Source organism: Chelonoidis abingdonii, chromosome 2, assembly GCF_003597395.2.
Source record: "Chelonoidis abingdonii isolate Lonesome George chromosome 2, CheloAbing_2.0, whole genome shotgun sequence".
Taxonomy (NCBI): Eukaryota; Metazoa; Chordata; order Testudines; family Testudinidae; genus Chelonoidis; species Chelonoidis abingdonii.
The window spans coordinates 15599750-15621482 of NC_133770.1; the positions used below are offsets into that span (position 1 = coordinate 15599750).

A 21733-nucleotide genomic window follows, 5' to 3' on the forward strand; every position below is an offset into this window, starting at 1 on the left:
GGTCATTTAAAGAACTGTCCAAAGACTTTCAGATTTTTGCTTCCAAGTGGGAGGTTTATTGATGCAGCTGAAGTTTCATGCAAGTCACTGCATTTTATCATCATGTAGCATATGAATTAGAAAGATATCTGTCATGGTATAATTCCCCACCCTGAACCTTAGCGTCCAAAAGATGGGGTACCAGCATGAATTTCTCTAAACTTAATTACCAGCTTAGTACTTGTAGCGCTGCCACCAACCAGGAATTCCAGTGCCTGGTACACTCTGGTCCCCCCAAACCCTTGCCCGGGGAACCCCAAGACTGGATCTATAACACAGGAAATAAACCCTTACCCCCAACCGTTGCTTCTCTCCAGGCTTCCCTCCCTGGGTACCCTGAAAGATACTGATAGTCAAACCCTTGAATCACAAAAACAGAGGTAAATCACAGCTTCCCCCTCCTTCTCTTTCCCCCTCGCCAGACTCTCCTGAGAAAGAAAGTAATCCCTAACACAGAGGAAATTAACCTTTCTCTTCCCCTCCTCCTTCTCCCACCCAATCCCGGGTGATCCAACCATGTCCCTGGGGTCTCACAGAAAAAAAAAATCAGGTCTAAACAACGAAAAACTTTTAATTAAAGAGAGAAAAACAGTAAAAAATATCTTGTAAATTTAAAGATGGATTACGGTACAGGATTTTTCAGACTATAGACACTGGAATACCCTGCCAGCCTAAGTATCACAGTACACAATTAAAATCCTTTCAGCAAAATACACATTGAACTCCGTCCAGCCAAATGCACATTTGCAAATAAAGAAAACAACATAAGCTAACTCACGCTTATCTACCTATAGACTTACTATTTTAAAACTGAAAGACCTGTATCGGAGAGAATTGGAGAGAAACCTGGTTGCACGTGCTGTCACCTCAGAGCAGAGGGAACAACAACGAAAAACTAACAGCACACACAAAAACTTCCCTCCCTCAAGATTTGAAAGAATCCTGTCCCCTGATTGGTCCTCTGGTCAGGTGACAGCCAGGCTTACTGGACTTGTTAACCCTTTACAGTCAAAAGAGATATAAAGTACTTCTGTTCTATTAACTCCTACTATCTGTTTAAGACAATATCAAACTCAGATTAGTTTAAGGGTCTGTCTACAAAGACTAGTCTACTTATAACAAACCAAAGTACACACTGTTAGTATTTCTTGAATGTATGGACAGTGCCTAGGTCACATATAGGTTGATCTTCACGTTAAAATAAAAACTGGTATAAAATCAAATATTCTAACAATATTTTATATTTGAATATTTATTTTTTTTAATGAATAGGACAAAAATCTCACTGTCAATAAAGTGAAATGCCACCTAAGCACCTCCCTTGTCCATGTGGAAACCTCAGTTTGTTGGATGAACTGGCCTTCAAGCTGCCTTGTGCTGCCAAAGTGGGACCCTGAATCTGACCCCCCACAGTGGTTAAATTATTTTCATTGGTTCAAAGAGCAATGCACTATGCAATATTTTAAAGCAGAAGCTAATCCAAGACCCTTATGAGCAGCTCTGCTTTTGCCTTTCCCTGCAAACCCTCCTCCTCCTACACAATTCCATTATTACATGCTTTTTTGTGTAACTTCATATACACAAAAATCGCCTATATTCTGTGAGAGGTTTGTTTCAATCTTGTCTTTTTGATAATGTCCATAGTATATCCTTTCCCTTGTGTGGTATTGGAAAAAGGAAATTCTTAATGGATGTTCTCATGTACGTTAGCTTTGGTTATCATAGATTAAAGGAGTAACTTTAAAGGCAAAAATTAATGTTGAAATACCCTGTGTCCAGTAAGTCTGAGGCGATATTATAGTGGTTGTTCTATGGGCCATCTAAGAAAGACTCCTATGTAAGGTTGGGGGAAATCAATGATTTGCCAGGGTGAACTGTGAGGAAAGCCAGAAAAACTGAGCCGCAGGCCAGGACATGGACAAGTGTTATCTGTTTTGGTTGTAGAGAAGTGGGCCATATATAAAGGCATTGTCCTCAGAAGAAATGTGCTTACTACAGGAAGAGATGCAGGAACTTGATTAAGCAATGGAAGAAAGGCATGTAGAATGATTCGAATGCATGTGACGGCCTGAATACCCACGAGGCAAATGAACCAGGGGTGGCGCTGATGACAAAAAAGTGTACAGCCGTTCAAGAAAGCCACACGGAATAAGGCAAGAGAGATTAGGGTGGGAGAATTACAGAGGTTGACACAAGCCATATTGAGGTGGGCCCAAACACAGAGATTACTGTGAAGATGGATGCCATGGTTAGGGAAGTGCCTGATATAGCTGATCAGTTACCCCTTGACAGCCAGAGGATATGCTGGTGACTTTGGTTACCCATGGGGAACAGAAGGTGAAAGTGGTGAGCCTGCAAAGGAAACCAGGTAACCTGAGGCAAACTCTACAGGCAGCCCTAAGAGAGCGGAAGTTGTGGTGGAGGCTTTTTAAGGAACAGGGAAAAAACAAAGCCTCTGAGAAGGGCTGTAATACAACAATGAATGGAGAGGATATTAGAAACCTGCTTTTCCTGACTGAGACACATTGAGGGGACCTGGATGCTGCAGAAGAGGCCAGACAGCAAGCTGTGAAAGAAGAGGAGGTGAAAATTGATCACCTGAAGGGAGAGCTGGAAAAAATATGGGGTGGTCTCCAGCATAAGTGGTAACACTTGCTGTGGGACAGAGCAAGGTTGTAAAAGGTAGTCGGGGATGTATGTCATGGGCTGGCTGGCTCTATATGCAAGCTGGGCTCAGCCTTGCCTGTGACCTAGCAACCCAGAGATAATTAGTAATCACACCAGAGCGTGGTAGGGTGAGTTTAATTGAAATAATTGACCCCAGCAGCAGAGAATCAGGAAGGGCTGCTTAAATAGAACTGGGAACACCATCTTGAGGAGGGACCAGAGAGCAGGCAGGCTGCGGTGGAAGGCCCTGAGAAAGGGTCTGTAAAAAGACCCACAGAGATTAGTTTAGGCTCCTGTGGGGGAACTGTGGGATAGAGCCTACCAGCAGCAGGGAGATCCATAAGGCAGAGGTTCTCAAACTGTGGTCAGTGGACCACCAGTGGTCCATAAGCTCCATTCAGGTGGCCCGTGGGTAGTTCCCTCTAAGATGCGCACCTGGGCGGCCGCATACAAGAGAATGAAGGGCTACCCACCTAATTAGTGGAACCACGCTGGTAAATTATTATTAAGGTTTTTTTTTATATAGCACTTTTATCCAAAGTGCTTTACAATAGTTAGCTAACGGTACAAACAACATTTGGAAAGATCATAAAGTGGTCCACTGAGACCCTCAGCAATTTTCAAGTGGTCTGTGAAAAAAAAAGTTTGAGAACTATTGCCCTAAGGGAAGATGCCAGAGTCCCTGGGAAAGGGAGGCAGTCAGAGAATCAAATGGGGGATGAAGCAAGGTAAGAGAAGTTCTGCAGGGGTCAGGAGAAGGGGCCAAGAAGTAGAGGACTTCAGTAGAGCCTGAGAGGGGCAGAAGCAGTATTATTTTGGGTATTTTGGGCTTTTGGGCTTTTCCCTTTCGCATTTGAGTCAGGTGGCTTTCTGCTCCACACTGATGGGGTGCCAGTAACGTGATCAATAACAGCACAGGAGAGAGAGTCTCCCTGCTCTAAATTCTGGTGCCCAGCCCCACCTTGGCCTGGAGCATCCAGAAGCAGCACTTACAGGGAAAGTCCAGTTTTGCCCCTCTGGCCCTGGGATGGTATATGCTCCATCATTCTTTGGGGGTAGTGCATGTACAGTCTGGTTACATGTAGGAGCTGTGAGGGGATGTAGCATGCTAAGTCACTCTGTGGGGACTGTGAATGCACTGTCTGGTTGGCACATGGTTCAGTGAGAGGACTGAGCAGGCTCACTGGGGACAGAATCTGTGGAGATTTTAGCTGCTAATGTCCAAGTCTGTACTAAGCATGTGTGAAGAGTGATTTTTTTTTTCCAAAGGCATATAACTTGGTCAAACTGGGGCAGATTTTCACTGGGATGGAAAAAGACAGATACCATGAAACACTTTCAGCTCAGATGGTTAAAATTTGACACAATTGTAAGCAACTGCAAACAGGCTTTTACAATGGCAACCTTAATAAAAGGCAATGCTACCAGCCCCAACTTTTCATACATCATAATGTTTAAGGCCAGAAGAAACCATTAAATCATCTAGTCTGACCTGTATATCCCAGACCATCACATTTCCCCCAGTTACCCTGTGTTGAATCCAATAACTTGTGTTTGACTAAAGCATATTTTCTTTTCACATTTCCCCCAGTTACCCTGTGTTGAATCCAATAACTTGTGTTTGACTAAAGCATATTTTCTAGAAAAGCATCCAATCTTCATTTTTAAGACATTGCGAGATGAAGAATCCATTACATCTCTTGGTAGTTTGTTCCATGATTTATCATCCTCACTGTTCAAAATTAGTGCCTAATTTCTACTTTGAATTGGTCTGGCTTCAGCATTGGTTCTTGTTATGCCTTAATGAGCCCTTTTCTGTAACAGACCTTCACCAGTATCCTTTCTGGGCTTTCTCAGTTCGCACATTGATGAAGGTGCAGTCAAGATCCTACTCTTATGAACAATCAGTAACTCTAAAACAGGGAATGGTGTCTTTAATATATAGTGGCAACACCTCACCCTCAATTTTTACCCATTGTATCCTCCTTTAACCGGTTATAACCAGTGATTTTAACATTCCATCCTCTCAGCAGGTTTCCATAATGTCAGTTATGTAGCTCCTCTTACTTTTTACTCACTCTAGTATTAGTACATAAACTACTGAAAAATGTCTTCTTGTCACGTTCATCACCACATTGGTTCAATTTGTTTGCGACTTACTGAGTTTTAGTTTGTGCCAGAGCTGCTGCCTTAGCCCCTTTCCCTGTGGTGTTAATTTAATGCCCTTTTGACTGCTCCAGCTAGTCTCAAACCAAGAAGATTAGCGCCCTCAAGCCCTTACCTCTAATAGGGGCATCCCTGGAATGTTGCTTGATTCAGTTTCTTACTCAGTACGGCTACATGGCTATATAAGGCCACAAGGATATATGATATATTTTGGGGACGAAACAGAGGCTTTAGTTTAGGCTTAAACTGAAGATTTTGCTTGTTTGAAAAAGCCTGAAAATCGCTTGCTGTCCATTTTTTTTCATAGAATTTTCACTGTAGTTGAAAAGTAATCCACAATTTTCTAGGTGATGCTCAGTCTTTTTGTACCTGAAAATATTTAATAACCTAATCAAGTTACTTGATAGACACAACCATTACACTCCAATCTAAGCCTGAATTAAAAAAAATGAGGCTAGCTCCCATATACCCTCTTTCAGTCGTGCATCAAGAGCCACAGGCCCCTGCAGTGGAAAATGTGTTTGGGTGAGTATTCCCTTTGAGTTCAATTACTGGTTTCTAAGTTTCCACATGGGAATACATGGAGTGGTTACTACCTATTTGATCTTGCTATTGCGTATGCAGTAGATCAGAAAACATTCCATTCTGTATTCACCAGAGATTGTAGTTCCACAAAAGGATGATTTTCATGTAGCTTAGATACAAACATTTCAGACATACCCTCAAAACTCATGTGAGATTGCTATTCTATAACATAAAATGATCACAGGACTATGATAAGTGGGAGGTGAAAATGTGTGTATCTTTCCTCAATTAACAAAGGAAATTCTCATTCCAGTTCTCTTTTCTCTTATATGTATCCCAGGATATCGACAAAATGCCAGGTCATTTTCCTATGCCTTCTGTGCTTCCCACTTATGGATAATATCAGTAAAATGTGAATCTTTATGAACAAATGAGAATCCCATTACACTTAGTACTTTTCACAGCATGCAGCTTTTGTTTTAAAGGAAGTGATTCAGGAAACCTAATTTTCAAACTTGAGAACTCGATTTAGGATGTCTAGTTCCATATTTGGGGTCTCAAATCAGCATCTAGGTGAGTAGAATGCATATTTGAGAGTCTGAATGTTGCTGTTCATTTCCTAATAGAATATTTGGTGCCTTAACTGAGGCAACAGTGTTTATAAATTGGACCTGTACCTGTGCAAAATTACAGTACTGCCATGCAGCTACTAGCCTTTAGTAACCCTTCCATACCCAGGGCATGATCAAAGCCCATTGGAGTGAATGAAAAGACATGATCTAGAATTTGCCCCATTGCCAAGCAGGTTCAGATGACCCAATACTAATAGAGCGGGAAGGTGGCAGCTTTGAGGGAAGGTATCAAGAGCCTGAAGATGAATACATGTTTTTCAGACAGTTTTCGTACACAGTCTCTCCCTGTATATTATTGCCTACTGATAGTTTCTTCTTTGTTTCAGGATACAGCATAAAGTACTAAGACAGAATTAGCAGATGAGTGGTTTCCCTTTTATAGTTTAAAATGCATAAATGCTCCTCTCATACTGAGATTCACACCTAAGCACGCTGTCACAAAATCCAAACCTTCACATGATTATATGTTTTGGGTGTTGTATTCATTGAATGCTGCGCAATCGCTGCATCCATTTTACTATTCAAAATATGCATAAAAGATGTAGGTAATGAAATAAAGCAGGATAGAGCCCAAAGATTTTACTGTGATTAGGTGTCCAGGTATTCCTTCATATATAATTGCACACAACTTCTATGTGTTAATGTTTATGCATGCTACAAAATATGAATGAGTCATCAGATCAAATGTGCAGTGCTTGAAAAAATTAGGGACCTTTTCTGAGGTCTTTTTACACAGTCACGTTTTTCCTTAACTCGTATATTTACATTGTTCAGTATGTTTATTATGTGCACTATTTTAACCAACTGTGTGTTCATGGCACAATCGGAGGTTCAATCATGGAATAAATATGTTGAGTAAGTACCTCTGCAGCTTGGTATAGGCCCTACCTTTAGCTCTTCTATACTCTTTCATTGTAGTCTTCTCATTTTGTTTGCTGTTATCTAATTTTTTCCATTAATATTGACTTCTATGCACTATTTGTCCTGACAAAATGTTTTGCCAGGTATTTCTCGCCTCTGAAAACTCCTTAGAAAGTAAGTTAACAATTTTCAGTCTACCAAACTCATACTTTTTGCTAAATGCACCTGCTATGCTACATCTGAATGGAATCATGGTATGATTAGAGCTCTATTTGAAATTGGCCTGCCTTCCTGAGTTTCCATGTAAGCGATTCAGAAGCTGAATACAGTGGAATATGTTACTGGACTTCTAATTGAATGATTTCAGAAAATACTTACAGAACATACTTGGTTCAAACCTAAAGGCATAATCCAAAGCCCGTTGACATCAATGCAGTCTTCTACTGATATCAGTGGGCTTTGGACCAAGGCCATAATGAAAAGAGCTATGGTACATACAAATAATTTCTAGATATATTTTATGAGAAACCACCAAACCTTTGGAATTCTGTGTGGGGTTGTCTGAATTTCTCAGATGGTCAGAGCTCTCAGAAAACCCTCAGAGCTTTAACTGACCGTTTCCTGTTCTGTTTTTTTTTTTAAGCTAGCTTTAAAGTTAAGTCTGGTAAGTTTGCATTTCTGTAAGTTGTTTCAAAATATTCCTTATGGAAATAGATACCAGATGCACAAGCTAATCAACATATAGTACATTAAACAATTACTTTGGCTCATTGAACCAATCAGAACAGACTTTTTATTTTTGTCTGACATATGATAAACACAGCCATCTGCTGTTCTCTAGCCTGGTGGCTGGTCTAGTCAGGGCCTTAGGGAGGGACAGCAAAGTGCACTTCTCTTCTTTAGGCTTCCCAAGATCATGCAAGGCACATCTTCTAGAAAAAGAATTGCTTCCAGAAATTACTAACTTTAAGCCAGCTCTGAACCTAACAGCTGATTTGATCATCATAACATCCTAATATCAGGAAGTATCATGTATTTCAGTATGATTATACTACCTTACAGCTATGTCTGTGGCTTTCTTCCACACCCCTTCCCACAATGTTGTCCTTTTCCTGTTGGAAATTGTTACAAAGTTCAGTACCCATCATGTATTTAACTGAAATATGGATATCATATGGATGCATGAGTCAGTCTACAGGTCTGTACTTTGGAATTTGAATGTTCTAGAGGGAAAAATTAAAGCACTAGACACTTCCTTCAGTGAATAAAATGTAAATAATGTCTTCAGTGCACCAAATAGGCTGTGCAACAAATCATAGTCCAGAACAGAAGCATTCATTGATCATGCAGTGTGGAATGAATCCATTTCTTTTCATAAAAAAAATACTTCTCAGTCTTTCCTCCTGAAATTCAAAGCACAAACTCAAAGGTAGCTAATTTTGAAGACAAGAATGACCCAATGAACTTTAATTTAAGAATTATTTATAAAATTAGACCAATAATACATTTTGAGAATCTAAAATCTCTCTGCTTTGCCTTGTTGCCTCAGTGAGGATGCAGAACCCCACAATGAACAAGAGAGTGGTGCTCTGTACATATGTTATAAAGCACCACTTAAAAATCAGTGGTATAAACACTTACATTTTGAAAAAAAGAAATGGATTTAACTTGGCCCCAAAAGATCAGTTAGCAGAGTGGCTTCTGTTGTTATAGAAACTCTTGCGTTGCTGAAGGACCTCCACATCCATTCAGAATTAGACGATGACTGTGAAATCAATTAAACCAGCTGACATGTTGAACAAAGGAAAGGTCTTTATCATTTTAACGAGCGTATGCACAGCGAAGTTATTTTTTAATTCTTTGTATATCTTTTCACATTTATTAATGAAAACATATGCTTAAAGAGCCTCTGTCAATTGTTTGGCCTGTATTTTGGATATCAGAAGCAGCACCAAATCTAAAACCCATGAAGATCTCAGTAAAAGACATACTGCCCCAGTGGGAGCTCTGAGAGGATTCCTCTCCTAAAACTGCAGGGAGGCTCACAGAGACAGTGGGCCTGCTAGATCACACCATTAGAGGGGAGGGGTGCTAGAGCAATTTGTATAGTGGGGGTACTGAGAGCCATTGAATCAAAATGGAAACCACTTCAAACCTAGGGGTGTGGCAGCACCCATAGTTCCAGCAGGTATGTTATAGGGTGTCTCAAACACTCACATAATGTCCAACTGAGCTCTGCTGGTTGGTGTGGAGGGAGAACAGGGCCATTGACTCTTCAGTGGCTAGCATCTCCAGGGGCCCTGAGAGGGGCTTTAATTGTGTCCAGCTGCAGAACTAAGGGCACTAGTACAAGAAGACTTTGCATCCTGCCTCCCTCTTAGTGCACTCATGAAACAGCTGGGCACAATCTGACCCTTATTTGCTACACCACCTATTCTTGCAAAACACCAAACCAACCTGTGGTATTTGTGTGTTCATGCAATTTTATATGGTGATGTTTCCATTCTTTAGATTATGAGCACTGGGGTAAAATCTTGGCTCTATTGAAGTTACTGGCAAAGCTCCCGTTGACTTTAATGGAACCAGAATTTCACCATGAGGGCCTGAGCTAACACCCATTAGACAAGTCATGACTCCTGACTTCAGTGTATTTGGAATCAGGTGCTATGTGCCCATGTGTGAGCTGGCATTAATGGACCATGCATGTATTTAGTACACACATACTAGACCAGACAGAGAATCAGCATTCTGGGGAATGAAAATTACACACAAACTGCTATTTCCTTTGAAGAGACCCATGTGGTAGCATATGAGTTGTGAGGCTTTTTCGTGGGTGTGCCATTTTTTTTTAAATTGGGGCACACCTACAAAAATCAGAATGAGAATTCTGCCTGGTTATTAGATGCATCTTCACTTCATCAGAGAAGTTAAAAATAAAAATAAGAGGCCAATGGGGGCAGGTGGTAGAGAGGGTTGTTGGTGATGTGTTTTTAAAGATTACTATTTATTATTAATTGAGGGGGGTGTTAACTTTGGGCATCTTTCCAACACTCACCAATGGAAAAAATGAGGCAATCCAGTCTGAGATGGTTTGGTCACATAAAGCACAGTCCTGACAACCAGGTGGGTAAAACAATCCAACAGATCAGGAGTGAAGGAAAAAGACACTGGTAGGCCCAGGATCCCATTGTGTTGAGGCACTGCATAAACAAATAACAAAGAGATGGCCCCTGCCCTAAAGAGCTTACAATCTAAGTTTTTCTACTGATGTTAGTAAAAATCCATTTCTTTTTGAAGTACTAGAGCTATATAATTTCAGTTCTTTATTAGAAATGGTCCTGAGGGGAAATCCCTAGACCTGACTAATCATATGGTGAAACCCTGGCTCCACTGAAGTCTATGAGGCCAAGATTTCACCCATGAACTCTACTGGGTGAAAAAGGATCCAGCTCTGAATCCTGTAGCTCTGGTCCCTGGCTACTGTCCATACAGAATGTGCTCAGTTTTGGCCTAACTATATTTATCGCAAAGGAAAACTCATGGAATACTTCTATCCATTTTGTCATTCACAGTGAAGAAGCTGTTGGTAGTACATAACTTACTGTAGTAAATAAAAACACACTGCTGCCCCCTTTTTAAATCCTAGCAGGTCCAAATCATTACATATAATGCATATTTTCAGTTAGGGTATTACACTGCTATTTAATGCTTGTGACTGGTGTTATTTACCACAGACAGTGAAACATCAGGAACTTTGCAGTTGGGAATCTGTCTTTGTAATGCATTAGGTGAAGCTGAATCATTATTTCATCTATTGAACATTGATATGATCTGGATAGAAAGAGATGAGAGGTATGAATAGAATCTTTCACTTAAATATTATCTATAACAAGAAATGCTACATAATCCATTCCTTTTCCATTGACTATTGCTGGTGTGCTTCAGAGTCCAGTAATGTAATATTTCTAGATAGTTTTCATGCCTCACTCAGTGACTGCAGATTCATCAAGATATGCTGCAATTAAGCCTGCATTCATTATAAGGCTGTCACATGTGCTTCCCCATTTCTCATATGTTCACCGGATCCACACGTGAAGCAGCTCACGAAGGGCCTGATGCCACAACCATTACTCATACGAGTAATCCTATTGTAATGAGTAGGAATTTCTCATCTGAGTAGGATTGGGCCCAGAGTGAATAAGCTGAATGTGCCTCAACTTCTTCATTAACTGCTAATGATCTTGATTTTCTTGGACGCTTTACTCCCCAGGTACACTTTCACTGGTATTTACACTTTTGAATCATTGATAAAAATACTGGCAAGAGGATTTTGTATGACAGAATTCACCTTCCTTCGAGATCCATGGAATTGGCTGGATTTCAGTGTCATTGTTATGGCGTAAGTAGCACTCCATTGTTCTTTTTCAAGAGCGTGACATGCAGTGTAACTACTTTTTACCTGTTCTTTTTTGTAACTGTTGTTCACCAGTGTACCAGCACAATACTTCAGCTACAACAAATCTCTATGGAATTGTTCCTGAGTGGTTCTAGAGCAGAGAACTTTTCCCTAGGTTCCAGTACAGATTTTGGCAGCTTGCTGGATGATCTTGAGCAAGTTGTTTAACCTCTCTGTGCCTCAGTTTATCTATCTGTAAATTGGTTATAATAATATCTGGGTTTGTGTGACTTAATTAATTCATATTTGTAGGGTGCTGTAAGATTTTTGGAAGGAAAGTGTTATGGGAATGCAAGTGATGAAATACATAAATATATCTGTTTAGTGATAACTGCATTGCAATAAAAATTGAAAAGCTTTCTCCTTCGTAATACTTCCATCCCTGACACAGGCCACAGAGGTAGTTCTGATGTTATGACTGTCTCCCTCTTGTACACAGAAAATAGTAACTAGTATGTATAATAGGGATTGTTAACAATAAATAACACATTTTAATTAGTAGTTACCTAAAATAAAATAAAAATCCTGTAAAAATCTCACCCGACCCCCAATAACACACCAGAAGCCTGCAAGATAATAACACAATTAAAAAGGAAATAAGAAGTTATGAGCTTTTCCCTGAAAGATGCCCCTGCACTGCTCCAGCATATGTAGAGTGTGGAAGTGTTCAGGAATCTCTGGCCCACAATGGACGAGGTATTGAGAGGAGGTTAGAACAGAGCAAAGCTTCGGGATTTGCAATGCTCTCGGTCACCAAGGTAGACTGAGCTGACAAACACCTCCCCCTCCCACCCCGATAACTTAACCAATACTTTTTCTGTGGGAACTGAGGTAAAACTGCTTGTGTTTTCTGAAGCTAGACGAAGCTTGTTGCATATACTGGGAACAAGGTCCTATCACTGCCTCCCACTCCATGCTTGAGTGCCCTCCACATTGTAAGTCAGTCTATTTTGGGTTCTGGCAATGCAAAGAAGCTGGTGAGCAGAGGGATCTGTCCAGCCAAGAGTATCTCTGGTCTGGGGGAGCTCTCAGCTGACACAGAGTCACTCATGTCTGACTCTGTGCCCACCTCACCATCCTGATTGAGTGTAGGCAGTGTGTGTGGTCAGAATGCGGTGAATTCCACCAATCCCCTGCTGGAACATGGACCCTTGAGACTGGAGCCCGTGCAGATCATCTCAGAAAGTCAGAACCCACCAGTCAGCTCCTTGATGCCCTCCCCCATCCTGCTCCAAGCAGATCTCAGTGTACAGGAGAATCTGGGCCATTGATTTCAGTGGAATTACACCAGCATAAAACTGGAGTGATGCCCTGGGGAATCAGCCCAAAACTCTATTTTGCAATATCAAATACACTGTGTTTATTTTGTCAAAATATTATTTTCTCTCTTTCTCTCTCCTTCCCCATTCTCTCTCCCCTCTTGTTATCTCTGTATTTTCTTTTCTTCCCCTCCACCCGGACCTGTTTTCTGCTACATTTTTCTGCTCGTTTTTTCCCCATTGAATTTTTGTTCTCTCTACCTTCTTTCTCCTCCTTTGTTTAAAGCCTCCTTCCAGCAGAAATGCAAACATTGATATTTGAGCTGAAATCCTGAATCATCATGTTTGAGTGGATCCAAAATTAGGTAAAATGTGTCTATCCATCCCTGGTCCAGGCACAGCTATGGGGCATTGAAGTTAGTTGCAAGAGTGTTATGAGGGCAGGTTTGGGATATAAGTTTCTATTAATATTGCTCCAAAGAACAATATTTAGAGGTGTAAGATAATTGCCGTTATTTTCTATAAAAATACTCCCATTGACTTCAGTGGTCTTTGGCTCAGACCTAGTATTAAGATGGCCAGATTCTGACTCTGTAATTCTGAGTTATTCTGAAATCAGCATCTGGGCATGCCTATGATAAGCATTTAAAAATGGTTCCCTAAAGAAGAGGCCCTTTTGGGGACCAACCCCATGTTAGTTGTCTTTTTGCATCAGTTTAAGTTAAATATGTTCCCTCTGTGGTGCTGTGTGTGATCCTTCTTTATTTCATTTAAAAGTAGAGTGGAATTATACCTAGGGGAGGAGTGGTACAATTCTGCCATCCCCTTCACAGGCACAGAATGTCAGCAAGTAGAAAAAGCAAGGTAGTGTAGTTCCATTGTCCGTGAGGTGGTGAGTGGGGCAAGGAGCTCATGCAGGAGTCTCCAACTCTGGTATATTGTGGAGCTGTGTTATTCAGCAGTTCCCTCTACCCTAGCAGACAAAGGACTTTTAGGATGGGTAAGAGTGGACCTGGAGAGAATAACGGTAAGAATGGTGGGCCTGCCATAATGCAGAGGCTACCTAGCCTTGAGGCTGCAAAGTGGCTGTGCATCTGCTGCATGGCTGCTTCTGAGCTGAGTGGTGGGGGGTGATATTCTATTCTCATACTGCATAACAGAACTACTTGGACTGCGTGAAATTCACTCCTGTGCAGAGAGGGCCAGCACAAAACTTGTGCCCCACTTAGTCTACCTGGGACTTAAGCAGATCACAGGTCTTTGGTGGCTCTGGTGCACTAGGATGAATTTCACCCAGTTGTGAAGAAACTAGAATTTAGCCCATCAAGCCTACAGGACTTACCCTCTTTGTGATATTGTGCATGCATTTTAGTTCTTGCAGTGGTATGAAAATGATTTAGGGTCCAATTCTTCTGTCAGTGGCTTCGTAGCACCCACACAGAAGGCCTCATTGTTCTAGATAGTATGTTCTCCAGCAAGTGTAGAGATGCCATTCTTCCTGTGCACTGTAAATGCAGTCCTTGGGTTTCCTGGGACACTTCTTGCCGGGGCAGAAACAAAGCCCAGGACAGGGAAGTTGCTGGCTGCAGCTACACAGAGTAGTAGAAAGTTTCATTACCTCATATCTGTATATAGTGCCTGCTCATAATAAAGATTTATCTTGAAACTGCTCTGCTTGTCAGTAAGATACTACACCCTTTGGCAAGAGAATAGGCCCCAGTATTTTGTTCCTAGGCTGCCTGCCAAATTACTATCCAAATGATTTTTTTAATCACTTAAGGCCCCCTAAAATAGAGGGTCTGCAGTGAAAAACACACACAGATGAAACAAAATTATTTCAATAACCAGATGCTTCAGAATCAGCTTATACTCCTGTTGGTGCCTATTCTAAGCCATTTCATATTAACATATTTTAATCAAATGTGTTTTTGACCGAATTGACGGGTTCAGTTATTGAGTAGGGCTGGAATGGAATAGAAACAATCGTATTCTCCTCCAGTAGGAAACAGTTCTTCAGGCACTCAAGTAGCAGTGAGAGAGTTAAAATTGATTGCAAGACAATCTGAATGTTATGAATCTTGTTTTCCAGGTATATTTAACAGCAGACAGTGAGAAGCATTGAATATTGGGCTCTATTCTGACATGATTTGCACCTTACATGAATGCAATTTGCAAATCATTAAAACCAGAATTGTATTGAATCTCAGGTAGCTCTACTGTCTTGTTTGCTTATACTTGGTGTGATATTATTGGTAGTTCTGCCTATGTACCTGGAAGCATGAGCAGTGAATAGTGTGTGAGGATTCATAATGGGATAGGGAGTGCTGAAATGTGCAAGGTTTTATCCCACACAAATTCATGGGTGTAAAGCTTTGATGTGCCCAGCCAATATATATAATATTGGTCTGAGTTATCTGAACTGTTATCAGGAGATAAAGTTGTTTTGTTAGCAGATGTTATTGTACAAGTCCTATAGTTTCTTTTAGAGTTATTGGGTCATTACTGTGAAATTACAGTATCTCTCCTCCTGAGCATATAATAGAACTAGTCGTATAGGTCATAGATACAGACAGCATCTTTTAGTTCAATAGAACAGTAAGCATTGCAGAATGTACACAGGGTCTGTTTTCCATATTGTACGGGAGCATACAATATACAGTACTACACTCGCTGTGCACTCGCTGGGCTTGCTCTTCAGTTTTTAAATGCCATACTGTGAACAAAGGCAATATCACTTGTATCATTTGGTTATATGCTCATCTACAGATTATTAATATGCTTTTACAAATCTGCAGTGAGCAAAACCACATCCACGTGCCATAAATCACTTATAATTTCTGGACATTTGGGGAGCTGAATTACATACAGCTAGAATGAAATTCAAACAAATGTGGAGGCTCTACCATTGGGGATGGAATAGCAGCTGCTGAAGGAAGTTTTCACACCCCCTCCTGCTACAGAAGGGGGTTTTGGTGTTAGCCCTCATTCGGCTGGAATAGAGAGCTATTGAGGGTGGGCTAAGGGAGGAACTACTGATTAGGCAAATCTGTTTGCTCAAACTCTCCCATGAGACTCTGGAGAAGAGAACCAATGTTGCTATTGCAGGTGATAATCTGGATTAGCAGATGTGGAGAGGCTGCTCTGTAACCCCTCTAGAGGTATCTGCACAAAACCCAGTAAGCTTCATCCTTGAAACACAAATTCCATTGGATAGAGGATCTGCGGGAACTAAAATTTGCAAATATAATTTCCCATAATCATGCTAGAACCCAAGAGGTTAGAAGGTGAGATGGTGGACAGGCTGCATACACTACACTAGGTTGGAGGAAATAGCTTGTGAAACAACCCCAAATCAGAGTTGTCCAATTAGTTACCCTAGTAGTAGCATTTACACTCACATTTTACCTCACTTTGCGTGAGTATCAGTGACAACATGATGTGCAAGGCTAGAGTGTCAGGACCAGTATTTTTTACGAGAAATGCATTACCACAGGATTGAAAGTATAGTCCTCACTTAAAATCTGTCTTCTGCAATTTCAGGCAATAAATAACTACTTTTCTCTTCGTCTCTCAGGGCTCATATCAGTTGTGCAATGTACCAAAGCAATATATGAGAAATAATCCCCTGGAATTATTTATGTTGATATTTTGTCTTGTATTATATGTGATTGATTTAATCTGTTATGTCAGTATTACAGGGAATATTGTAGACTTAATTTTTAAAACTACAATAGGAAATTTATTTTCCTGGGTTTTTTTAAAGTTTTCAGTAATTCCTGAGGCGGTTAAATCTGAAACATGATGGTATAATGTGTACAATATGCACTGCTGAGCACTGTTAAAACCAACTCCTACGTATAGTTTTAAAGAAAGCTGTGCCTGATTCTTAAGATTTATGATGTAGGGAACATTTAGCATCTTGTATGATATGATATACTCAAGAAGAATGGCAAATAAGAACAGCCTTATAAAGTGGGTGTACTGTTCATTCAGATGCATTCATTCTTACAAGTGAATGCCCTGTTCATTCAATCCAATAGCACGCTCTACTGTATAATTCCAAATAACTGTGATTTAATTCTACAGGTATGTAGGAGAATTTGTGAAACTAGTCAGTGTTACACCTCTTCGGACTTTCAGGGTATTGAGAGCTTTTAAAACTATTTCAGTAATCCCAGGTAAGAAGCCCTGATCCTTGCATATTGGCGCTCAGCTACAAGTGATTCTCTCTCTGTCTCTCCTTGTCCCCTTGACTGTTGTTTTTTGCTGGCGTTTTGTCATTGTCTGTGTGTGACTTTCCCTTGTTACAGATACATAACTGAATTTGTGGACCTGGGCAATGTCTCAGCCTTACGAACGTTCAGAGTACTTCGGGCGCTGAAAACAATCTCAGTCATTTCAGGTGAAAATCAGGTTAAACACTCAGGCTGCATTTAAAGCCTACATGCCATTTCCAGTAGCAAATACAGTGAATACAAATGACTTAATATAATAGATACTGATTGGGAATGGATGAATGTAGGGAATGTGACCTGTCAATAGAAGACGTTTTTCATATGTTTTTCAATACTGCTTTGTGGGCAAAATGAATCACAGTTGTTTCCAAAATGACAAAGCTCACTAAAATGAGTACTACTGTATAATAAGCTTTTCTATGCAGTGCATCGTTAATCATACCCATAAAGTACTCTTTCATGAACCATATGAAAATGGCAACGAAGTTCCATTAACATCTTCAGATTTTTATATTAAAAATGAAAGAATAAATGATGGCCTCAAATATATTTATTAGAACTTCCAAGTGCCTTTGCAGACAAGTCAAAGTTTGTGCTAAAAACTGAACTCATTTTATGGCTGGAAACATAGATGCCTTAATTCTTCTGGTGCTGTCTTGTTTATATTGGATAGCAACCTTGACTGAAATTCTGGTCCTGTTGAAGTCAGTGGGAATTTTGGCATTGACTTCAGTGGAGACAGGATCTCTCCCAATTGATATTTCACATTTTCAATGAAACAATCCCAAAGAGAGTCAGTGTTTTGACACAGTTCCATTAGTGAATTAACCCCTTTTTCCATAGCGTTGTTTTAATCAAAACTCTTTGATCCCATTTTTAGCTGTTATTACTTACTGTGATTAATAATAGTTTCAAATTAGTGATTTATTCAGAGATGAGCCCAGTTCAGAGCTAGCTCCATGGAAATACATTCTTGCCAAGTGTAATCTATGGACAGGTCTCATTCAGCCTCAGTGTTTAAAATATACAACCTGCATGGCAAGGTAGAGAAGATCGCAAAAACCGTGCATGGTAGATCCTGTTGATCATTATCCTGAACAGATGTTGGCAATTACGTGTTTAAATATATTTGAAAAATTAAGAAGACTCTCAAAATCAAGCACTTTCATTTAAGTGTAGTGAAATTTTTCAACCCGGGAGACTGTAAACACTTGCACTATGACGCTAAAATCAAAATAAATGACCTAGCTTAAGTATGTGTGGTCATGCATGTTATCAGCTGTGATAACCAACAGCCACATAGAGCTTCAAATGTAGGCATAAATACTGTGGTTGGGATGCACACATTTTAAGAACACACCTTGTACAATTAGAGCCAGATTCTGCAAATCTTACGCATGCTGAGTGGTGCCTAACTCCAGTCTTAGTGTCATTAAAGTCAGTGGAGCTACTTGCAAAGTAAGGTAATACTCAGTGTGAGGAAAGGTGGTAACACCTGGCCTTTATTGAGTAGTTTAAGAGGTCTGAGGCTTCTGAAAACCTGTAGCATTTCTGTTTTGTATTTTATTTGTCAGCCTGGAAGGGTAAACCCAAACAAGCAGAAAAGCTTTGTTAAGATCTTTTACAATTAGGGTGTTCACTGTGAAAATGTTTATGCTGGGGAAAGCCATGGTTTAACTGCAAGCCGAGCTCCATGATTTACAGATCACATAAGGCAGTAATAGCTAAGCAAAAAAAACCAAACAACAAAAAAACCTAACAACAAAAGAGTTCTCTCTCTTTTGCCAGTAATTTGAAGACTAACCTGGAGGGACAGTCATCTCCACAGGATGCCTTTCAGTTTCCATCTTGTCTTCAATCCTGAACCTCTTCAGAGCACAGCCTACCAATTTTACTGAGTTATGTGTGGTAATTCTGTGATGTTTTAAGAAATCAGAAAGTGAGCTGAAGCTTGTTTGGACTTCAGACAATACATAGAATCTATTTTGTAATGAGAAGAGGGAGAGTACAAGATATTATTTAAAATACACCCAAACCTGTCTGTATGATTAAATACCTGATTGAGCCATTTGTTGGTGAAAGAAGATATCAAATATAATTTATTAGTGCAATATGCAGTAACACATGTTCTCTCTTTTCGTCCTCTGGATGTAGACTCAGCTAACTTTCTTATAACTATTTTAATATCATGATACTAGGGGCCGAATACTTTGCTGACATAACTCCATGGAGTTTTTCCAGCCGGGAATTTGGCCCTTGGATTTTACCATCAAGATTACCTGTGTTTGAGCATGTAAAATTACACAAATGGAGAGATATGAATGATTGGGCATCTATTTAATTGCTAGTAAAAGAGAGATGTATGAGCGCTCTCGTGCTAGTAGATAATTTCAGGTGAGTTATCCTTTTTAAAGAAATATTTAGGTATTCTTAGAAGTCTATTTTGGAGCTCAGTTTGGGTCTTTAATAATAATATAGGATTTTGCTGAGATGAAATATTACCAGACAGTTGATTTTAAAATGAAAAATGATGAAAAGTAATATCTTAAATGCCATTCTTGGGCTGCATTGTATTTTTGATGCCTTTGTTATTTCTCAGATAAGGAAGGTGATTGCTGGAATTCACTCTCTTTTGCAAAGACCTGAGGTGATTTCCAATCACATTTTAGCATCTTCTGGTTATTTATTTACAGAAATACCTAAAATTTGTGAGCTTGGGGAAGTTGCTTTCCTGAAATAATGGACCAGATCCTAAGCTGATATAAGGCTTCCACCCAGCAAAGTGCTCAGGGGCTGATTTTCAGAAATACTCAGCATTAGCTTAACTCTGCTTTACTGAAACAATGCCAGTTTTACCATTGACTTCAGTGGGAGCAGTTAGTTTAATGCTTAGTGCTATTGAAAATCACACCCTTAAGTATGTGCCTAACTGGAGTAGACCCACTGAAGTCAAAGGATCCGTTGAGTTAAATCATCTTTTCATTAGATTTCAATAATATTATGCCATTTACATTTACACTAGCTGAGAATCTGGCCCAATCTGTCTACCTTAAATAAATTCAAGTGCCATTTTAACAAATAATCCCTTGTCTCCAATTTCTTCATATATATCCATCAACTTCAGATGCTTCACTTTGGAATAAAGCCCCTTAATGTAGGTGATTTTATTTATTAATTAGAACTTTGAATCTCACTTATAGTCATGGCAACTAGACGTTGTCTATTTAATTTTAAAATTTAATCCTAAAATTCTTGAGCCAGCCCACTGGGCAACTCAGTAACACCCATCAGTGCCCCATGTTGGGCCTGACCTAAATCTCACTGAAGTCAATGGAAATCTTCCCATCAACTGCAGTGGACTTCATATCATGCACTTTATGTGCAGAGAAATCACTCCAGTCATTGATAATAACTAATAAATAAAATAAATTAAACATATTCATTGAAAATGGCCAATCTCAGCCTGTGGTACACTGTCAGCAGGAGTAAGCTTCATTAGCAGGAGCCCTCAGCTACAGAGGATGAACAGCAGAGCCTGCAGTACAAACACTGCCAACAGGAGCATCTCAGCTTCAATGATGAGATGTGAGGGAGAAGTGGTGTCAGAGATAAATAAGTTCAAGGTCTTTGGGGCCTGATCCAGCTCCCATTGAAGTCAGCATGAGTCTTTCATTGACTTTGGGAATTGGATAGGGTCCTTAAATACTGTAAATAACACTTTGGTTATCATTCGGAACTGAATTTATAGGCAGAGCTCAGAGCACAAGCCTTCAGACCTTATGCATGAAATTTGCCTATGTGTGGAGTGACAGCAAAAGACGCTAAGCACCACTTAAATCCCACTTATGTCCCATTTAAGCCCCACTTTAAAGACATGTTACAGGAGGTCTTATTTTGGCCCTCTCCATAACGCTGAATTTCATCTTTGTAGTAGCAACATACTCCACTCAAGAAGCAGGCAGCCAGTGGGAAGCTCCTGGAGGGCAGCAATCATATGTGGAGGTGGCAAACTCATGTTACATGTTAATGTCTTTATATAAGATGAGCCTGGAAAATAATCATACTCTTCTCATTGAGAGATGATCTGCAGAAACACTGACTGTCCTATACATTTTCCAAGGTAATAAAAACCTATTAGCTGCAGTGTGTGTCTGTGACTAATAACGTAATACACTCATTGGAGTGTGTTCTTTTCTTGCTACATACACGTAACTCAAAGAGACAGTAATGACAACTATGCATATCTCAGGAGATGAGAACAGACGAGGTGATAGCAATCATCATGCAAGTCACACTCGGTGGTTTTGTTTTTCTTTTCTTTTCTTTTTCCCGGAATATGCATGAAATTGTCTGATGTACAGTAAGTGATTGCCAACATCTGGTATGGATGACATACTCAATAATGCTAATAATCTATTAAATTTCATAGGAGGAATAGATGGTTTTTGGGGATGTGACTGTTTTTCACTATTTCGTGTTGCTTGCATTTTTTATGGTTTGCAATTTGCTTTTGAATACTTATTATTTCCTTAATCTCTGGTGATGTTCTAATGTGTTAACCTTTACTACTATTATAGTAATGTTTTGGGCCAAATCCAGCTTGTTTACTCCCTCTATCTAGGTACACCATAGCATCTGAACTTAGTGGCTCTACCCATGTGAGAAAGAAAAACAGGATTTGGCCATAAAAGTGTGGAAAGAATTTAGTCATTCAGAAGAATATTTAATTAATTAGTCTGTAAGGACCTGATCCAAAGTCCATTAATGTGAATTGACTACTGACTTCAATGAGTTTTGGATCAGGCCTTAAGATTTTCTGCTGCATGCTGCCGAGTTTGGTGCTTGACCTGCAAGAGTTAAATAAATGCCTTTAATGCTCTATAAATAGTATAT

The 21733-nt window shown here is 39.9% G+C and overlaps 1 protein-coding gene across 1 annotated transcript in view; it reads left to right on the forward strand.

The window, feature by feature from the left end:
* Window positions 1–21733, forward strand: part of LOC116838877 (sodium channel protein type 5 subunit alpha-like) — a 351647-nt gene that overhangs the window by 78868 nt on the left and 251046 nt on the right. The window contains exons 4-6 of the mRNA XM_075062179.1: window positions 6795–6884; window positions 11161–11289; window positions 16916–17007. Coding sequence (XP_074918280.1) covers window positions 6795–6884; window positions 11161–11289; window positions 16916–17007 — 311 coding nt within the window. The remainder of the gene's footprint in view (window positions 1–6794; window positions 6885–11160; window positions 11290–16915; window positions 17008–21733) is intronic.